Source organism: Alosa pseudoharengus, unplaced genomic scaffold, assembly GCF_046254945.1.
Source record: "Alosa pseudoharengus isolate Yale_2024_CS ecotype anadromous, Long Island Sound unplaced genomic scaffold, YU_APseudo_1.1 YU_APseudo_1.1_scf_8, whole genome shotgun sequence".
NCBI classification, from domain to species: Eukaryota; Metazoa; Chordata; class Actinopteri; order Clupeiformes; family Clupeidae; genus Alosa; species Alosa pseudoharengus.
In genome coordinates this window covers 33,537,603-33,558,399 of record NW_027468870.1, presented here as the reverse complement: position 1 = coordinate 33,558,399, position 20,797 = coordinate 33,537,603, and the positions used below count along the sequence as shown (strand labels likewise).

At 43.2% G+C, this 20,797-nt stretch overlaps 1 protein-coding gene across 1 annotated transcript; it reads right to left on the bottom strand.

The window, feature by feature from the left end:
• Nucleotides 1-141: 141 nt before the first annotated feature.
• On the bottom strand, nt 142-14,490 carry LOC143112717 (scavenger receptor cysteine-rich domain-containing group B protein). The gene is made up of 12 exons (XM_076274985.1): nt 14,440-14,490; nt 10,533-10,682; nt 9,493-9,525; nt 6,438-6,448; nt 5,707-6,040; nt 5,324-5,395; nt 4,119-4,433; nt 3,797-3,877; nt 3,405-3,494; nt 2,274-2,588; nt 924-1,025; nt 142-458 (listed from the first exon to the last, which is right to left on the bottom strand). The coding sequence occupies exons 2-12, from the start codon at nt 10,648-10,650 to the stop codon at nt 142-144; spliced, it is 1,788 nt and encodes a 595-aa protein (XP_076131100.1). The 5' UTR covers nt 10,651-10,682; nt 14,440-14,490.
• Between the last annotated feature and the right edge of the window lie 6,307 nt (nt 14,491-20,797).

The window sequence follows — 20,797 nt, the reverse complement described above, 5'->3', positions numbered from 1 at the left end:
TTCTTTCTCCTTGAGGATCAGGGTGAGCTTATTATTTACAAATTGTATACAAGTCCAGGTGTCAGAATCTCTCCCCCACTACCCACTCGCTGCTATGGCAATAGTGACATAGTGACCCGCTGCGCTTTGCCAGGGGCGCGATCACGACAGTGAGCAAGTGACGCCTGCGTCCTCCAAGTGGTCGCAGTTGTGGACGTTCCACGCTATATGGGAGCAGTCGTTGAGGGTGGCCTCCGCGCCCGTGCACTTGAGATTGTCCATGACGATGACGCCGGTGCCCGGGCCGAAGAAGGCCTGGCCCCTGGCCGCTATTGCCTGGCCACAGCCCACCTGTCTGCATACCACCTGAGCGTCCGGGAGGTCCCACGCGTCGTCACATACTGTTCCCCATGAGCCCTGTGAGAAGAGCTCTACGCGGCCCTCACACTGGCTCTGGCCTTGGACAAGCCGTATCGTACCTAAAGAGAGGGGGGGGGGAGAAAGAGAGGAGGGGGGGGGAGAGAAAGAGAGGAGGGGGGCATCAAACAGGAGGACTGTATGAACTCATACAGTATGTGTATAAAGTAATATATAAATGGCAGAAACTGTATGGAATCCTATTTCCTCAGCTACAGGTGACCCTTGTGCCCCACATCGCAGAAAAGAGTGAATGGAAGTTGGACAGACTTCAGTAGACTGAAACAACATCTAAAGCAAAGAAGCATTAGGGAAAGCCAGGATGCAAATTGAGACTCTTAATTGAACAATTGTGAACTCAAACGATTACAGCAGCTAGTGCAGCTACTTACTGGCGCTGTCTGCATTACATGCTATCAGATGAAAAGCAAACGGACACTCCCATTTACACCCATATCCTGAAGCCTAATGCTAATCTATGACAGTAAAGCCTGTGTGTTTGATCAAGGAACAGATGGAGGTTTTACCCTGTGGAGGGGTGGTGGTGGGCATCGGAGCCGGAGCAGAGGCTGTGGGCATTTTGAGGGTCATGCCAAAGTCTCTCGCATTCCCAAAGAACTCAGTGAATGCTGAAAACAGGAGATAAAAAAAAATCGCTGTCACCTCGTGCTGAATAGGTAATCCAGAAATCTATTCACCCAATCACCTCTGACTGATAACTAAAAGCTAGATCATTTTTTTAATAAAAAATAGGAACCTCTGAAAGACCTCATTTACAAGTTTGCTTTGATGCAGTCTATACCAACTTTGTCAGCTGAACTACATTCCACCTTTTTTAAAGAATCGTATACATTGAGCACTTCCATGAATATATGTATGCCCCAGTGTTCCTGTCACGTGGCACTCTTTATGCCCCCACCAGAGCCCAGCTTTTGCCCCACGGGCTTCTGCTGATGCTGATCCTCCCTGACTGTGGCTCTTTATATTTTATGCATTCATGCATTCTGCACACTCACACAGACGCACACACACATACACACACACACACACACACACACACACACACACACACACACACACACACACACACACACACACACACACACACACACACGCACACAGACACACACACATACATACACACACACACATACACACACACATACACACACACACACACACACACACAGACACACACCCACACATACATACACACACACACACAGACACACACACACACACACACACACTGGAGATGAGAGTGGGCCAGTGGGTGTGTGTGTGTGTGTGTGTGTGGGGGGGGGGGCTGGATACATGTGTGTGTGTGTGTGTGGGGGGGGGTGGTTGGTCGGGAGGGTGGGTGACTGGATACGTGTGTGTGTGTGGGGGGGGGGGGGGTGGGTGACTGGATACGTGTGTGGGGGGAGGTACTCACAGAGCGGGGAGAGTGACTAGGGAAGTGAGTCATCACTCAAGAGAGGACTGTACCATGGCAAACGTGGCGGGTAGCCAATGGATGCATGTGTGAGTGTGTGTGTGTGAGAGAGAGAGAGAGAGAGAGAAAAGAGAAAGGCACTGAGTGTGTGTGTATGTATGTCTGTGTGTGAGTGGCATTGTGAGTGTGTGTGTGAAGGGCATTGTGAGTGTATGTGTGTGTGTATGTGTGTGTGTGTGTGTGTGTGTGTGTTTGAGTGTGTCTGAGAGAGAGAGAGAGAGAGAGAGAGAGAGTGAGAGAGAGAGAGAGAGTGTGTGTGTGCGCCTCCGCGTGTGTGAATAAGACTGCCTGCTTGCACAAAAACCACTACATATTCATTAGTTTTGTTCGTGTCCTCATCACGAGATGTCTACAGACCGGTGACGCGTTTATCTTAGCTTACGTGAGCAGATGACGCCAGCGTCCTCGTGGTGGCCACAGTTGTGCTGGAACCAGCCCAGGTTGAAGCAGTCGGTCAGTTTGCGCTCGTTGCCCTGGCAGTCCACATTGTCCAGCATGATGGGGCCCGAGCCGTAGCCGAAGTAGGCCAGCTGCTTGGCGTCGATGGCCGGGCCGCAGCCCAGCTGCCGGCACACCACCTGGGCATTGTCCATGTCCCAGTCGTCGTCGCACACTGTCCCCCACACGTTGCTGTGGAACACCTCCACGCGGCCCCGGCAGCTGCTGTTGCCGTTCACCACGCGGATGGTGGGCATCGCTGAGGGGCAGGACGAGCAGGACATTAAGGTCACTCAAGCCTGTTCATATACTGTAGGCCCTGTTTTCACTCAAGCCTGTTCATATAGGCCCTGTTTCACTCAAGCCTGTTCATATACAGTAGGCCACGTTCCACTCAAGCCTGTTTATATACAGTAGGCCACGTTCCACTCAAGCCTGTTTATATAGGCCACGTTCCACTCAAGCCTGTTTATATACAGTAGACCACGTTTCACTCAAGCCTGTTTATATAGGCCACGTTCTACTCAAGCCTGTTTATATAGGCCACGTTCCACTCAAGCCTGTTTATATACAGTAGACCACGTTTCACTCGAGCCTGTTTATATAGGCCACGTTTCACTCAAGCCTGTTTATATACAGTAGGCCATGTTCCACTCAAGCCTGTTCATATACTGTACAGTAGGCCACGTTTCACTCAAGCCTGTTCATATAGGCCACGTTCCACTCAAGCCTGTTTATATAGGCCACGTTCCACTCAAGCCTGTTCATATAGGCCACGTTTCAGACCAATCAGACATCTGGAGGGTGGCAGAGCTGTACAGGTGATTTTACACTTGGGTCTACTGGTGCCCTTTCATTTAGGAATTACTGTTCAAGATTAACACACCAGACGTCATGGTATGGTCAGGTCATTCAAACGAATTCACTGTCTCTATGCTTTGCCTGAGCGTTGTGTGATCAGTTCATTAAAACTAATTCACTGTAATACAGTTTCTATGATTTCTATATATATTTCTATGCTTGTTTTCTGCTACAGGGGCCCAACTACAATGGCTGTCTGCAGTGATTCACTTACGTTTAGCTGTTGTGCTTACGGTTGTTGTCGTAGTAGTTGTAGTGGGCGATGTTGTTGTTGTTGATGTTGATTCTGTATCTGTATCTATGACTGAGAGAAAGACAGATGGTGTTCACAGCCTACCAAATTTGACCACAACCCAAATGAATACAACATGGAAGACACACTGAAAAGATAAGGGATCTGGAGGGGACAGTGACTCAAGTGGCTCCCTCTGCTGGTGAACCAGATGTAGTGCATCAGTAAAGTTGATGGAGAAACTCAGTTGCCTGGCAATGGGTTTTTCACAAAAACTCCACTGTTGCTTGGCGATGCCAGATGGCCAGACACAGGTTTTGCATGTATTGGCGCGCGTTTGCGTATTAAGTGTGTACGCCAACTGTGAGCGTTACCTGGAGTTGTCCCGTTAGGAAGTAATATTCTGAGCATTATGTCTGTGTTCACAGTTGGCACAGTGGTAGTGGACCCCGATCCTTTAGAGTAAAGACAAAATAAATACCATAAAATAATTAATTTATTCCTCTTTCTCTTGATAATGTTTATTTTTAAAATGTATCAGTCATTCTAAGCATTATGTGGAATGTGAACAAAGCACGCATGCAAGTACTGAATCATTTAATCTTTGGATGAAATTCAACGAACTTTAATATCAATATTATGTTTTTCACATGTGTTAGGTTGGTGCCAAAATAGGAGTCTGCAGCATCCCCTAACCTTCGCATACGACTCCCGCATCCTCATGATGGCCACAGTTATGGATCCCCCAGCCCAGGCTGTAGCAAGTAGCCAGGTGGCTCTCGTAGCCATTGCAGTTGACATTGTCCAGCAGAATGAGGCCGGTGCCGTATCCAAAGTAGGCATTGGTCTGAGCTGCGACTGCCTGGCCACATCCAATCTGCTGACACACCACGCTGGAGTCTTTCAAGCTCCAGTCATCATCACAGACCGTCCCCCAGTTGCCTTGGTAATAGATCTCTACCCTTCCCTGGCAGTGGTTCGCTCCTCCGACCAGACGGATGGTACCATCTCCTGCAACAGAAAGGGGAGTGACGTCATTCCACTTCTCTGGTGTCGCACACTGGACCCAAATGAACTTCTGCTTTTGAATGTACAAGTCAGCTTCTCTGAGCTTGAGTGCCATTGTGTGTCATCTTTCATGTCTCATTGGGGCCATTCCAGTTGTTTATGCATTTGTGATGGGAAGTTGCCAAATTTCAATCATTTCACTTCCTTGTGCATTTTGTATGCTCTTTTTTCCCCATTGGAGTCAACACAGGAAGAAACAAAAGCCATTCTCACGTTGCCTGCTGTACTTTCCCTCGGGAACACGACTTCACCCAATGATTCCGCAATATAAAGATTCAGTGACTAGGCTGGACAGTTCCCATGGGGTATATGTTACTTTCTTTAAAGCCCTTAACCATACAATTCAGCTGTCCCTGAGGCGTAGGAAGGACTGGGGCGGGCAACAAAAGGATGACCTTACCTCACATGGTGTGGTCTGCATGATGTATCCTACCAGACAACCCTTTGAACTTTTGTTTCAGTAACAATACACCAGTCATCAATGACATCAAGCACGTACAGGGTTTTGTTTAGTGTTAAAGAACAGATGTGTTCCACTTTCACTCTGAGGTCACTCTTGGCCTGAGAAACTCTAGGTACCCCAGATAGAGCTACTACTAAATAAATAACTGCTATTTTTTAAGTGCTCGTCATTCTCTGAAGTCTCTTTGAAATGTCTTTCATTTCATTTCATTTCATTTCCATGGATGAATACTGTGAAAAACAGAAAAATATCGTTGATTTCCCCATAACAGAATGGAACGACCCCATGAGAAATGAGGTCAGCCAATTCAGTACTGTACTGCACCTATGATGGGAAGGACCGCACAGACACTTAGGAAGTTGTGACTCACGTAAGCCAACGTTGCGGCGTGACGGGGTGGTCGCCTCCAAGAGTGCTCCGCGAGACTCCTGCACTGCCGTGCCTGTCCACAGAGAGGGGGCAAGTCAGTGCCAACAGCTTTTCCACCATCAGTCAGTCATTTCATGTGCCAGCTGCACAGTGCAATGTCAGGGCAGCATGCTTGACAGGATTCTATATACAAGTCCAAATTAGGAACTATGTTACAGCATTCAGGATAACATAGGAGGGGGGGGCACTAGCCTGTCATTCATACAAAGTAACCAAGTTCTTTCCCCCCTTATCAACTCCAGCTTAATTCGAAACACTCATTTGAAACTCTTATTTGTCACCTAATAGTTTGATGTGCTTTGTGTGTGTTGTTATGTACTGTACCTTTGCAGGTGACGGCCACATCCTCGTAGTGGTAGCAGTTGTGGATCCCCCATCCCAGGCTGCCGCACTGTGCCAGGTCGGTCTCGCCGCCCTTGCAGTCCACGTTGTCCAGCAGGATGGGCCCAGCGCCCTGGCCGAAGCGCGAGCTGCTGCCCACGGCCACTGCCAGCCCGCACTCCAGCTGCCGACACACCACGTTGGCGTCCACCATGTCCCAGTCATCGTCGCACACCGTGCCCCACGTATAGTTGTACTCGACCTCTACACGGCCCTCACAGCGGTTCCGCCCGTTCATTAGGCGCACTGGAGACAAGGGTTCATCAAACAAGTAAGGCTTAAATGAAAGGAAAATATATATTATAGTATATATATATATATATATATATATACTTATATAATCTTATATTATAGTCATTTGGGTAATCCTTTTATATGGAGAGCCAACTGTCTAACTATGTTATTGGCAAAAAGAGTAAACATAATCCCTAAAAGGACATTCAATTTGGCCTGTTCTATTTATATCTTCGTACTGTCTCTCCCCTCTCCCTCCTCTCTCTCTCTCTCTCTGTGTCTTTGTGTCTGTCTGAGTGTGTGTGTGTACATCTGAGAGGATAATAACGTTTAGCTATTGTCTGTCCTTGACTCTTCCGAATGAGCAACAATATAGTTACAACCCAGAGGCACACTGAATGTTACCGTCTCTCGCTGTCTAACCTCAAAGAGCGTGTTACTGTGTTACTGTCTGGAAAAATGATAAAAAAAAGAGGAGGAAATAGATTAGTGTAGCTCTGATATAATGATAGGTAATAGCCACAAGAATCCTGAAAAAATAGGTCTAATCCCTCCAACTTAAGACACAAAATAATACTAAATAAGACACATGACTCCGAAGGCTTGTGTAACGTGGAGGGGGCCAAGCACGGCAAAATAAGTAATTGAGGGGATTAGGGAAATTGAGAGCAAGGGAAAGCGACCTTGTTTTTTGTGCCTTGTGGGCCAGAGTGATCTCTCTCTCTCTCTCTCTTTCTCTCTCTTTTTATCTGTGTTTCCCTCCCTCCCACCTTCTCTTCCTCTCCTTCTCTTCCCTCCTTGAGAGATTTCATGTAATGTAATGGTAGGAGTGAGATCAGAGTTTGGTATTAAAATCAATCAATCAAATCAAATCAAATCAAATGTTTATTTGTCACATACATTATACAGGTAGCCTATAAAGTGAAAGTGAAATGCTTGTTCCACTGACTCCAAGACTGTGCAAAAGATATATGTATAGAAAAGGAAGAAGAATAAAGAAAGAAAGTCCAAAGTGCAAAGTGTTTAGGCTATGCTGGTGCTCCTGCTACAATCCTCATTTAAAATCCTGATAGCCTGGGGGTAAAAACTTTTCCGCATTCTCTCCGTGTTGGACTTCAGGCAGCGGTAACGTTTCCCAGACCGGATAGAGAAGAGGCAGTTGTTTGGGTGACTGGGATCCCTGATAATTTTCCTTGTTCTCGACTGACATCTCCTTAGGTAAATTTCCTGTAGGTTGGGTAGGGCACTTCTGGTGGTACGTTCAGCTCATCTTACTACTCTCTTCAGAGCTTTACGGTCTAGCTCAGTGCTATTTCCATACCAAGCTGTTATACTTCCAGTGATAACACTTTCAATGGTGGTTCTGTAAAAGTTCTTCAGTAGTTGTTGAGGTAGCTTGAAGTACTTGAGGCGTCTGAGGTGGAAAAGACGCTGATGACCCTTTTTCACCAGTGCATTAATGTGCTTGGTCCAAGTCAGGTCTTCAGTAATATGGACTCCAATATATTTAAAACTCTCTACCCTTTCCACTTGAGAGTCATTGATCATAAGTGGTTGATACATCTTATGCTGATCACGCCTGAAATCTATAAACATCTCCTTGGTCTTTGTAACATTCAGGAGGAGGTTGTTTTCCTGGCACCAGTTGGATAACCTGTCTACTTCACTTAAGTAAGCCTGCTCATTGTTCTTTGAAATGAGGCCAACTACTGCTGTGTCATCAGCAAACTTGACAATGATGTTGGAATCATGTACTGCTGTACAATCGTATGTGTAGAGGGAATAAAACAATGGACTTAAAACACATCCCTGTGGCGCTCCTGTATTGAGAGTAAGGGATGAAGAGATGTGACTACCCACCCGCACGGCCTGGGGTCTACCGGTCAGGAAGTTAAAAATCCATTTACACATTTATTAGTGGGCTGCCACCCAGCTCATTCTTACCTTGAGATTGCATGGGCATTGTTGCGGTGCTGTTGGCTAGACAAACGAAATGAGAGAGAAGGAGGGAGGGAGAGAAACAGAGCAAGAGAGAGAGAGAGAGAGAGAGAGAGAGAGAGAGAGAGAGAGAGAGAGAGAGAGAGAGAGAGAGACTTTGGTCAAAATGATTTGTTGACAGGAGGTTCTTGGCCGTTACTGCACTCTATATCTACTAGCTCTATTTTCCTGTAATTTTAGACCTGGCTTGACACACAAGAGGAAACCAGTTCAGTTCTGGCTGTAGTCAACATGCATTCCGCAAACTGTACACTAACCATCTATGGGAAAGATTGAAACACTACAGTACCAATGGATCAATATCACTTTTACTGTATGTGTGAAGAAACAAAAAAGAATAATTTTAGACAGATATACTAGTGTAAGTAACTGAGGGTGACAAGTGGAAAGGTTGAACATCAGGAAAGGACAGTGAATATACTGTATGACAGGGTTACTACTCTAAATCAAATGTAAAATTCCATGACTTTTCCCTGAAAAACCTTAATTTCCATTACCTGATACAATGACTAGTACCGGCTGGGCCAACGTCAGAGCAGCTTTCAAGAATCTTTACATTTTTAATAGCGGGAGATGAATAAATGGGCATTGAATAAACAAAGTTGGGCTACTCAACCAAGCAGTAAAGCAAATAACCAGACGTACATCAATTCAGCATGGAAATATATTTGTATTCATGTATTTTGGCAAGTAAATTTTAAACGGCTACAACTAAATTCCCTGATATTCTGACTTTGCCACAAAAATTATAAAATTATAAAATTCCCTTCTATGTCTGGAATAGACTTTTCCGAAATTCCATGATATTCCAGAAATTCCATGACCCTTGGGAACCCTGATATGAACACTTTTGATTCTTCTCTCTCACCTTAGATAGGCAAACATCTGAAGAATTTGGTTCCAAAACGCTATATCCACCATTTTAATGAATTTTCATAAATCATTTTTTTTTTCATTTTGTTTTCCAAGTAATTTCAGTAGAACTGTAATTGGGTATTGCTATTTGATATATCTTTACTCAATCAAAACAACAACTGCAATTTGATTGATATTACCTGAAATACACAATTAAATAGCCTGACTTTTTAATGTTTTTAAATAACAGAGATATAGCATTTTGGAACCAAACTCTTCATCTGTTAAACACATGGTGAGTAAACTTTGTCTAATGGTATTGCTAGTATTGTCTTGTGCGTCAGCATGACCATTAGAAGGCCTGATGACTTCTGCGAAGTTAATTGAGGTCAAGACACTCACATACTTCTATAGACCTCATCCTATATAGCTCTGAAGCACTGGTGTCAGCTTTCACCATCTCACAAAGACAGCAAAGGTGTTTTCATCAACACCCCCATGAACATATAGGTCAATTCACACGCTTTTACTCATATATTCTTCTCCTATACCACCGTCCCAGGCATTGTGACACGTGTTCACTGGTTTTCTAAGTGAATTTGATATCACAGCTTGTGATATGTAATGAAAATATGAACCTACCAGATGTCGATCTTCTTGTCACTTTGACATCCTCTGCAACAAAACGGAAAAAAAACATTATTAGTCATTAAACAGTAAAAGTATTTGACACTCAAATTAGCATACATGTTTTCTCGAAGGGACACACATTTAGCTACAATAAATTGTCTGGATGCTGCTGCAAGATCCCATTCAGCTGAAGAGAGGGACATTGACTGAGTTTTTCCTTGTCTCTCTCTCAGGTCCCAGGTACAGCTGGTGGTTGTGTTCTAAAATGAGGTCCTCTTGTACACGTGAAATCTTACTAAGATGCCTCAGAATGCCTCTCGCATGTCACGTCCACATCAATTAACCGCGTCCACAAAGTGGGCCACAATAGACAGAGGATAGAAGAGGCTGAGAAAAACAAAATTCCACCGACTAAAATGCCGGCCTTTGACGCATTTTAATTTTACCCCAGAGAAACAAGGCAACCACCCGTTCCCATGAGAACTTATTTGAGGTAAACATCTTCCTATAGCTGAACCAGACCACTAGAAAACTAGAAAATATTTCACTCTTATCTTATCACTGGTCATAGATTATCAGTTCTGTCATCTGCATACAGAGCTGTGATATCATATGAGTAACTGTAATGGGACAAATTGCAGAAACAGATTTTTCATCAGCTTCTTAAAAACAATCAAAAAATGTATATCACTGTGTAGAACTGAAGCCAAAGACTCAGACTGTATATAAGCAATCAGAGAGATATTTCATGATCAAACTCAACTACCTTGAACAGGTAGGTCCCTGCTTACTCTCTCTCTCTCTCTCTCACACACACACACACACACACATACTGTACTGTATTCTCTCTCTCTCTCTATCTCTCTCTGTCCTTCTCACACACATATGCTTACAAATATCACACATTCATTGTGTCAAATACAGTACATGCATAAACACAGATCTAATAAAAGAACCACAATGAGCGGATCCAACATGAATCACAAACCCAACCTTCATACACTCACTCTCTCTCTCTCTCTCTCACTCTCTCACTCTCTCGATGGACTCACCGAACTGCAGCAGGATGGTGATGGACAGTAGGAGCAAGCAGCTGAGCAGCGAGAGCAGCACCCAGGCGCCCAACCTCCAACGCCTGCGCTCGCACTCCTGGACACGCTGGCCTCGCATAGCACCCAGAGAGGAGGAATCTGCCCAGACACCTGTAACACACACACACACACACACACACACACACACACACACACACACACACAGAGATAATGAGTTAGTGTCATACTCACATCGCCCAGCAGCACCTCCATCCTCTACTCCTAATTTGTTGTTCTTCTGCACCTGTTTTGTGCATGTTTCGTTGCTGTTTCTTTCTGCCCATCAGTCCCAGGAGCTGCCTCAGAGCACCCTTTAACAGTCCAGTGGCGGTCAACTCCAGAGTCTGACACTTACTATCATTGTAGCGCTGCTGTCAGTGTACTCATTGGATTTTTTTTTCACGAGGACAGACTACTTCTGAAAACCACCACCACTACCACCACCACCACCACCACCACAACAACAACAACAGCAGCAACGAGGACCAGTCTGAGCCCTGCAGCAGGTTGGCAGCGGCCGTACTCAGTATTGATAGTGGAGTGGTGGCAGGGGAGAGTAACGTGGGACAAGGGAACAGAATGTTTTTGAACGATCATGTGATTGGCACCAGTGGCAGCAGAAAGGGTTTTGATGGTTCTCAGAGCTCTCTCTCTCTCTCTTTGTGTATGTATGTGTCTGTGTGTACGCACATGCATACAGTATGTGTGTCTGTGTGTTCATGGGCATGATTGTGTGTGTGTGTGTGTGTGTGTGTGTGTGTGTGTGTGTGTGCGTGTGTGTGTGTGTGCATGTGTGTGTATGTGTGTGCGTATGAGTGTGTGTGTATGTGTGTGCGTATGTGTGTGTGTCCTCGTGCTCATAAGTTTGTATCAAACATAGTGATTGATTGACGATTGACACCAGCTTCACTATGGTGCTCCATTTCCCCAGGCCTGACTGCTCACTCCCCTTACTCACCCTGTACACACAAACACACACTCACACACACAGACTCTCTCACACACACACACACACACACACACACACTCACACACACACACACACACACACACACACACACACACACACACACACACAACCACACACACACACACACACACACTACACCATGATGGCAAAACAGTTAGGGGAACTTACTTCCAAACTCCAATTCAAGCACACACAGAATTATTTTATGTACTAACTCTGCCACTGCCGAGTGCAATATTAATCCATTGACATACAGGAATTATGGAGTGGTACTTGGTATTTGGTATGTAATACTGGTACCGATACATGTGGTACCCATACACCAAAAGGCAGACCAAAACCTTACTATTAAAAATGTATTTCATTTCTTTTTTACTACAAATGTTTCATGAGTAGTAATTGAACATGATTGGAAAATAAATCCAAAACACACTTTATGAATAATGTTACCATAAGGATAGAAAACAGATGACATTGCAAACCATGACATTTAAACACCACACCAGGTTAAGTTTGAAACTAATCAGAAGTTTTTGTCAAACTTGAGATTTCCTGATACACCTTTTCCACTTTTGGAGTGTAAGATTCAACAACGATAAAAAAATCAAACAATGACCTATCTTTCCCCTAGAAAAAGGGTTATTTTAGTTCATTACCAATGTGTTTGCATTAAACTCATTTAAAAATAAGCTGTTCACATCAGGCCATGTTCTTATGTCCTTGTTTCAAAGACAAAGAACATTCTGTCCAATTCTGCAGTCTCTCAGCCATCCCCACAGAGAAAGAACTCTCACATGCAAAATAAACGCTCGCCTCACAACAGTATTGATCTTTGAAACACTTATGGCATCCACTAACCAAGATACATTTCATATCTAAAATAAAAACCAACATTTGCCTGCGAGAATGCTTTGAATGTGAAAGTAATGAAATTGTAGGGGCGCATATCAGAGGGCATTACATTGCCCACACACTGTTGCACAGGTGCAAGGCTAGGCCATGCAGCTTCCAAGTACATCTGCTTAAGAATTTTAATTCCTGGGAATTACTGTTGGCACCGACACGATTGGTCCATTGGGTCTCCTGACCAATCTCATTCTGTTTCTAGGAGGCATCAACAGAGTATGATTCGTGTCACCAAATTTGTTATAAAAATGTCAAGGTCACTCACACGACTGACCATTGCCCGGAGAGGAATTGTGAAAACGTTACTTAGATGTTATAATTCTACGGGGAGATTGTGAGGGCCGAGAGAGGCTTGAGGTATGTCGCTTTTTCTGTTTTCCTAAAATCCCCTCTGACCTTACCCTGGAATGTGCACCAGGGTGGAGACGATGCTCAGGATCCCAGAGTGGGGAGAGAATTTGATATTCGCCGGGCGGAGATAGTGGACATTCCGAAGCCCGGGGCACACAAAAAGACATTTCTGCTGTCTGTGGTCCCCTATCGTCGGGGGCTAAACGCTGCTTCCTGCGAATCTGTCACTGGCATCCTCCGAAACGCTTAGGCACCTGATGACACCTGAGGGGCGCCTCCCGTCTCTGCTGCACAGGGTGGGGAGGGGAGCGCCCGCAGAGGGGTGGGAAAGGCTGAAGGAACGTGGACCATGGAGGGAGTTCTGCTAAAAAAACCCATCCTGCGCCTGCCGTGCCTACTGTGGCCTATGACAGCATTCCCATTAAAGATATTCACCACATTTCCCACCATGGAATGATTCAAAAACTGTTATTACATCTATTACTATTATATAAACTATTTATGGTAATAAACAAACATCATTAGCATTTTGATGTTCTGGAATATGCCAAGGGATAAGACAATCATGCTTTATCATACATGATTTTAGAATATTGGGCAGAGCTAACACAGTCTGGAAACATACAGTAACCACTACAAAAAAGCATGAATTGCTTTCATAACTCTCTCATAAATCTTCTTTTCCCTGCATTACCATGTAGTATGAGGTAGCTTAGCATGGACACTGCAGGCCCCTGGCGTGGGACTCTGAGAGCAAGGCACAGGAGAAGGGCCTATTGGAGTCATTGTCAGTCCAATTAGGTGCTGCTGGGGAATTTTTAACACAGGGCTCAGCAGCACACTCACCGCAGCGGCCGTCCATTTGCGTGCCACCCTAACAAACCGCTCCGAGCTCGGTGAACAAATGGCTCAGTTATGAGGGATAAAAAATAATCTAGTCCCCAATGTTGTGTTTTTCAATACTCCATTCATGGCTGGATGTAGCGTGGATCCGCTGGGGAATAATGTCGCCTTTTGTGTCAGCCCTGCTTCCCCTCCCTCTTCTCTCCTCCCTGCTCAGAGAAATGGCTGAAAGATCTCGGCCCCACAAAAATACCCCCGGAAAAAGTGGGAGATAACTCCAGGCAGAACACTCTCTCACACATTCTAGGCAAAGGTGAATCTCTTTTTTAATTTGAAATCTTTATTTATTATTTCTGTCAGTGTTTCCAATAGGCCCTTGTCAATCTACCAGCTTATTACATTTTTTTTAATATCTAAGCAATCAACAAAAATACAAAATAGACCAAGGAAACTTTCAGAAATTGCCACCATGAAGCATATGTCAAATTTAAACACATATTTTTAAAGTTATAACAGTAAAATTGTTTCATGAATGCACCTAATTGTTTTTTTAAATTATTTGCCATTGGCACTATGTATCAAACACATCAACACCTCTCATTACCATCAACTTTATCTTTCAAATTTGAATATATATATATATATACATTTTACATTTTTTTGTCAAAACAACAACAACAAGACTATTTTAATCATACACACATATAAATCCTTTATCAGGGAAATTCAGAGTAATCTCTGAGTTTGGAAAAATCACAAGCCCCAAAGAGCAGATGTAGAAAAACATGAGCAGCATACCTGATCAACAGCTCGGCTGCTTCCTCTCACCACAGAAATGAGATAATTTCCGTAACCCGTATGGCAGAATCTATTGGAGTCTTCACCTCTGATCTAGAATTTCACAGGACAGTTTTCCAACTCTCACAGTAAAGCCTTGGAAGTTTGTGAGGACAAATAGTGAGTTAACAAAAACAGTGATCCAGCTGCACAGTTAGCAAGTCTTTCATCTCCTTCACCTGTCTGTGACTCTAAATACCTGGCTTCACGCTAAAGTATTACGTAAAACAAAAAGACAACAGCATTGTATGGTAATGTCCTGTTGCCTTGTATCTTCCTGGTGTGCGTTTAAAAGAATAAGAATAGGGGGGGAGAAGAGTTGAAAGCCAACCCTTCACAGGTAGCCTGGCATCTCCAGTTTCAGGTAGCGCGCACGAAAGGTGCCGTCTTGCTCATCTAAAGGAGTGTACAGTCACAGGGACATGAGGCGGGGGGGCATGGAGGAGGGATTGTGTTGTGTGTGAGTCTGGAGGGGTGTGAGGTATGTCATTCTCTTTCTGCCTCTCTCTCTCTCTCTGTCTCTCATGCACATTCTGCTGTGTGTGGGAGACAAACGCACAGAGAGAGAGAGAGAGAGAGAGAGAGAGAGAGAGAGAGAGAGAGAGAGAGAGAAAGAGAGAGTCTTTCTGACAGTCAATGTGTGCATACCAGTACCATATGTGAGTGAAAATAGGTGTTATATCTTCCCTGTTCCTTGTTGTTTTTGCATGAGATCACTGCCACACCTGGGTATAAAAAAGACTCAACTGGACAACTCAGGACTTGTTCTTCTATTTCATCCTGGTCACAATGGCACACCTGGCTAGAAAATGTAAGGTGGCGCTTCATCAAATCAGAATGATGCATGTCATTTAATTAGCATGGACAGTACAAACAAAAAAGGAAAGAAATACACATATACAAGCTGGAGAAATGTTATTTTCTTCATCACTATAGGATTTTGGTATAGTTCAGATATCCATTTAACAAAAAAACTAAAAATCTTGTGGACACATGTCCTCTGAAATGCCTATCAGACTTGATTCTCTCACCATCTTTCTCAACACCCAAGCTTTATACTAGGATAGTCTAAATCTAGGCATGCTAAAACTACCAGTGTGTTGGTGATGGTCTAAACAGACTCATATCGTATTAAATCTCAGACACAAACATATTCTGTCACTCTTAGGATTGATGTTCTGAAATGAAGAGTCAATATTAACTCAACAAGAAACAAAATGGAGGCGATTGGGTGGCATTTCAGCGTTCCTTTGAACGAACAGAGGAAGGCCTGTGGCCCCCCTCTGAATCAGGCTGCAGGGCTAACAGCGATTGCCTCCAAAATGGCTAATCCTCCCTGAGCCACAGAGAAACGTGCAGGCAGCGCCACTCCCATTGTTAGGGTTTTCAAGGGCCAATTCAGGGCCTCCTCCTATGGTGTCAGCCAAGTCAGGGAGCACGTCAAAATACGGTGATTCTGTTTCAAATGGATAATCCCCGGCAGGAAGCCACAACAATCGTTGACTCGGAAAACTGAACATTTCACCTTCGGATAATACAGTCTGGTTGTGCTTAAATGTTTAATGAATGGTTTACATCCACATTAATAAACAGATTTTTATGTTTAAACAGTGTTAATAATTAGTTGACCGCGGGAGAAGTTTTCCCTTCAGAGTGTTTATTTAAGCCAACGCCGCAATACATAAACCAGCTTTTACTGCCTAATACGCTTCTGTTATATACATATATCTTCCTCCTTCCTCCTTCCTTCCTGACTGTGCCCTGAGACTATCCATGCCCTTCCCCCTCAATCTCCCTCCCGCTCTATCACTGGGATTGTGGAGGGTTCAGACACCATGTCTCCCATCAGAGTGGAGTGTGGGCCTGGCAGAGTGGTGAGAACACGCCATTAGTGGCCTTGGCCCTTTCACTCTCCCAACCTGTTTCTCACAAGCAGCCCCTGCTGCCAGAAAGTAGGTTGCGTAAAAAAGGGAAGGAAGAGAAAAAAGATGGAACAAACAAAGGGAAGAGGAAAACAGAAACGGAGCTGATTGTGTTCGGCTGCAGAAATCGGGAAGCTGATACAGGACAACGTCCTGAATATGGAAGCTCAGTGTGAGAGTGACAGTGGCACAGGCAGAGAATGTTCTGGAAAGAACCAAAAAGTAAGACTGTGAGTGATAAGCAGATGCCGAAAGTCACAAATTAAATGATTCCTGGGGATTTCTGGGGGGTTTTGAGATGCAGCTTTTGGGTCACTAGGGATAGTATGTACTATTTTGTAGAGGTGGCATCATCATGAAACTCAGACTGAAGATATAGCCCCAGGTTGGTAGTGTTGACTTTCGAAACATCCCCACCCAGAGCTTTTAAGAGGACATTGTGTAGGTCCCCTTATGAACTTGGTGTAATAGAATAGGACATGTTCTGTTATATGGAAATAACCTGAAAGAATTAGCTACTCAAGATGTGCCTTAGTTTCCTGAGATTTGGACACAAAACGTGTGGAAATTGACATGATGCTATGCAGCAAAAGGACACAAAAGGAGTTGATACAACCCGTTGATATGGTGTAATATGTTTGCAACATGACATAACATAGTGGACAAGTGAAGATGTCCATACCATTCAGTATGAAGTTATGTCATAATGCAACAAAGCCAAGTCCTGAATTCTTGAACTTGACACATTGTGACATCCTACCACTTGTATTATTCAAGACATTATTTTAAAGTGGGTCATCGTGGCATTACCTGTGACTTTTTATCAAAACCTGTCCCAGTTTGATGTAGTGTTATGTCACTTCCTCCCCATTTTCAGTCATATAAGTTTGCTTTACAGTGCTAAATGCCACATAAAATCCACTTCAAACTTCAAAAGCTACACAAAATAAAATTGAAAACAACGTTACACAGCAGCGCTGTGGTTATCTTTTTTGCCTCTTCTTTTTTTTTTCCTTTTGAACTTTGCTTGGCAATTTGGCTCAAGGACATAATATCTCAAATTTCATTTGCTATCAAAACACAGGTGTAGGACCTTTGTACTTATGTTCAGTTCAAAATGCAAACTGACAAGGTGCACATGCAAGACACAAGTCAAAGCACAATAAATGCCTCAAGCACCCGGCTCCGTCTACACAAATAAAAGATATTTGGCCTGAGTGAAGGTGTCCGATACACAGTACAAATTATAGAAAGTGTACCTAATCTGTTTTGTTAAGTGCCATATTACATGAGGCATCCAGAGATGAAAGGTTGCAACTATATATTTTATCTCATTTAAAACACAAAAACGCTAAATCTGCAGGTTATTGAGATTAATTCCAGTTAATGAACAGTACCTTTCTAAACTATAATATTGTTGTGTTGGTTATGATTTAGTTGCTGGTGCTATTGACATTGTTAAATAACCTTCATAATCATCTCGATAATCACTGGTACAATTTTAAACACTATTCAGACACACATTTACATTGTCAGAAAACGGATGAAAGAGACCCAAGTTCAAGGTCAAGGTTAGACCCAGGTCAAATACAAATATAGTCAGCACAGTAGTCTCAGGGGACTGGATATGACACTAGACCACAGGTGTGTTTGCATGAGTGTGTGTATGGGTGTGTGTGCATATGTGTATCTTTGTGATATGTCTAAGATTTTTATATTCTCTGAGTGTGTGTGTTTGTTTGTTAGTGTGTGTGTGTGTGTGTGTGTGAGTGTGTGTGAGTGTGTGTGAGTGTGTGTGTGTGTGTGTGTGTGTGTGTGTGTGTGTGTATTGCGAGGTTCATACTATTTGTATAAAATATAAAACTTATTTTTATATACCAAAAAATATTAACCGAGTAAATTGATGAAATGTATGTCGCAGTTTGTTTAGATTGTAAAGACAAACATGTGATTAACTTCACTCTATATGTTGTGAAGTTTTCCCTCTGCTGGCGCAGTTGGGCCCATAGTGCTGCTTGAAAGCATGTGAACCCCTTGAACATAGTTTGGAGTTTTAAAACAGAATTCTGTTGTTTTATCACAATTTTCTTATTTGATTTGATTTCTTATTTTTTAATTATCAAATGTCATGTGTGTATATTTATCACATGACCAAGATGCACCAGAAAGATAATAAATTGGGTAAAAGCCAACCCACACATCACCTTTAGAGAGTTACAGACCTCGATTGCAGCATCTGGAATAAATCTACATGCATCTACAATCAGATGAAACTGGAACAAAACAACGTTCATGGGAGGGTTGCTAGAAGGAAGCATCTACTCTTAAGAAAGAACAAAACTGCCCGATTCAACTTTCAGAGGCCTTCTGGAAGTCCATTCTCTGGACAGGTCAGTCCAAAATACAATTATCTGGTCACAATCCAAATCGTCACGTTTGGAGGAAAGCCAACACTGTATACCAAGAAAAGACCTCCTCTCAGCAGTGAAGCATGGTGGTGGAAATGTGGAGTAGAGGGTGACACGGGAAGCAAATGTGGAGGTGTGGGGCTGTTTTTCTGCCTCTGGACCTGAACTCCATATCATCTAGGAAACCATGATTTTTAAGGTCTATCAACACATTCTTGATCAGAACCTCATGTCAGTCAGGGAGATGAAGCTAGGGAGGAAATAGATTTTACAACAGGAAAATAACCCTTTGCACATTCAAGCAAAATGACCAAGGAATGGCTTAAGATGAAGAGGATTCATACGTCCAGACCTCAATTCAATAGAAATGTTTTGGCTAGATCTGAAGCTGGCTCTCAACTGGATGAGTTCTGAAAGGAGGAGTTATCAAAAATCCTCAGAATCAAATGCGAGACACTGGTTAAAGAAGACGTTTGGCTGAAGTAGTGGTTGCGAAAGGAGGTGCTACAAGAAATTAACTACATGGGTTCATATACTATTGCAAATGTCATATGTTTAAGACCTATATGGTCTTCTTTAACCAATATATATATAATGAAAACTATACAACTACAATGAATATATAATGAAACTAGTATAACTTTCTTTTATTTCTGTCTATTTTGGAATGTCAGCTTTTATTTACACATTAGGGTTTGGATGTGCATTAAATAAGGTTATTTTGATTTTTTTGTAAAAAAACAAAAAAAAAAAACAACGTGCTATTGTGAATTTCATTATTCATTTTCTGTACATGCATTGCTACAGTCTTGCAATCTAGTGAATCTAATTAGCCTATGAGTCTTGCCTTTTGTTACCCTCTTAACATAATGGGGTTGGGGATACAGTGAAGCACTTGCGCATACATTCATTTACATCTATTCATTTAGCTGACACTTTCATCCAAAAGAACTTAAAAATATCAGGATACTTGTATAAGGTCAGGAGGATGCATAATGTGTGCATATGTACTACATTACATTTAGTAATCATCCAAATCTAGCTGACATAAATGTCACCATGAGTAAGTTTACGAAGATATTCAGGGCTTTACACGCAACCCAACATACTGCTGAGAGCAGAGGTCACCGTTTCCCAATCCCAGGAGATTTGCTCCTGACGTAAAAATGAACCAAGCCATGTGAAACTTAAGTCCTTCCTGAGAGTGAGGATATGGGAATCCACCAGCGTTGAATGGTTTGCTGGACAAAAAGGAGAAACGACGAGAATAAAGCGCAAACATCTCGCCCTTTAATCTTGGTCAGGTAAGTAAACAAGGTGGTTTTGGGTGGTGGAATGGGAGCAACTGTGTGTGACTATTTTTTCCACTTGACAAGCTCAGACAGATGGGGTAAAACAGGGCACCCAGCCAGCGTGACAAAAGAGGAGGAGGAAAGAGGAGAACGAGAAGGAAGAGGAGGAAGAGAAAACAGAGGTGGGAATGGCAGATGATATTACTTCTCTCAAATTCTCAGCAGTGACACTCAACACCACTGTGTACTGTATGAAAACATATACAGTAGCTCAGCGATGGCAGCAAAAAGACCTCCACTGTCGTAGGACAGGTCACGTTTCAACGGTCACACATCTAAAATCAAAACAGTTGTCGGAGCTAGGGCTGAGATGTACCTGTGTCAGTGGAATGTGCCGGAGTAAATGTAAACCCCAGTGCACCTGTCCCAGAAACAATAACAAGGGGGACAGGGACAACTGGGTGTGCACTCGTGCTGCCAAACTGATGACGGATCATGGACACTAACAGGTTCATTCTATTTCTTTTTAAAACACTTATCTTCTATCTTCTATCTATCTTATCTTCAGGCCCTGGTGTAACAAAATGTAACTGCCCCCACTGCTTCATGATCTGACATTTAGTAATTCTCTGGCCCCTAGTTGACATCTTAAAATCTGGCTCAAATCATAACCTTTGAAGTAACCTGAAATAAATAT

Excerpts from the sequence above, each read along its gene's own strand:
- LOC143112717 (XM_076274985.1), bottom strand. The coding sequence starts at position 10,650 with ATGCGAGGCCAGCGTGTCCAGGAGTGCGAGCGCAGGCGTTGGAGGTTG. Across the intron at positions 3,878-4,118 it reads TGCGGGAGTCGTATGCGAAG|GATCGGGGTCCACTACCACT; the intron begins GTTAGGGGATGC and ends TTTACTCTAAAG. Across the intron at positions 459-923 it reads CACCACCACCCCTCCACAGG|GTACGATACGGCTTGTCCAA; the intron begins GTAAAACCTCCA and ends CCCTCTCTTTAG.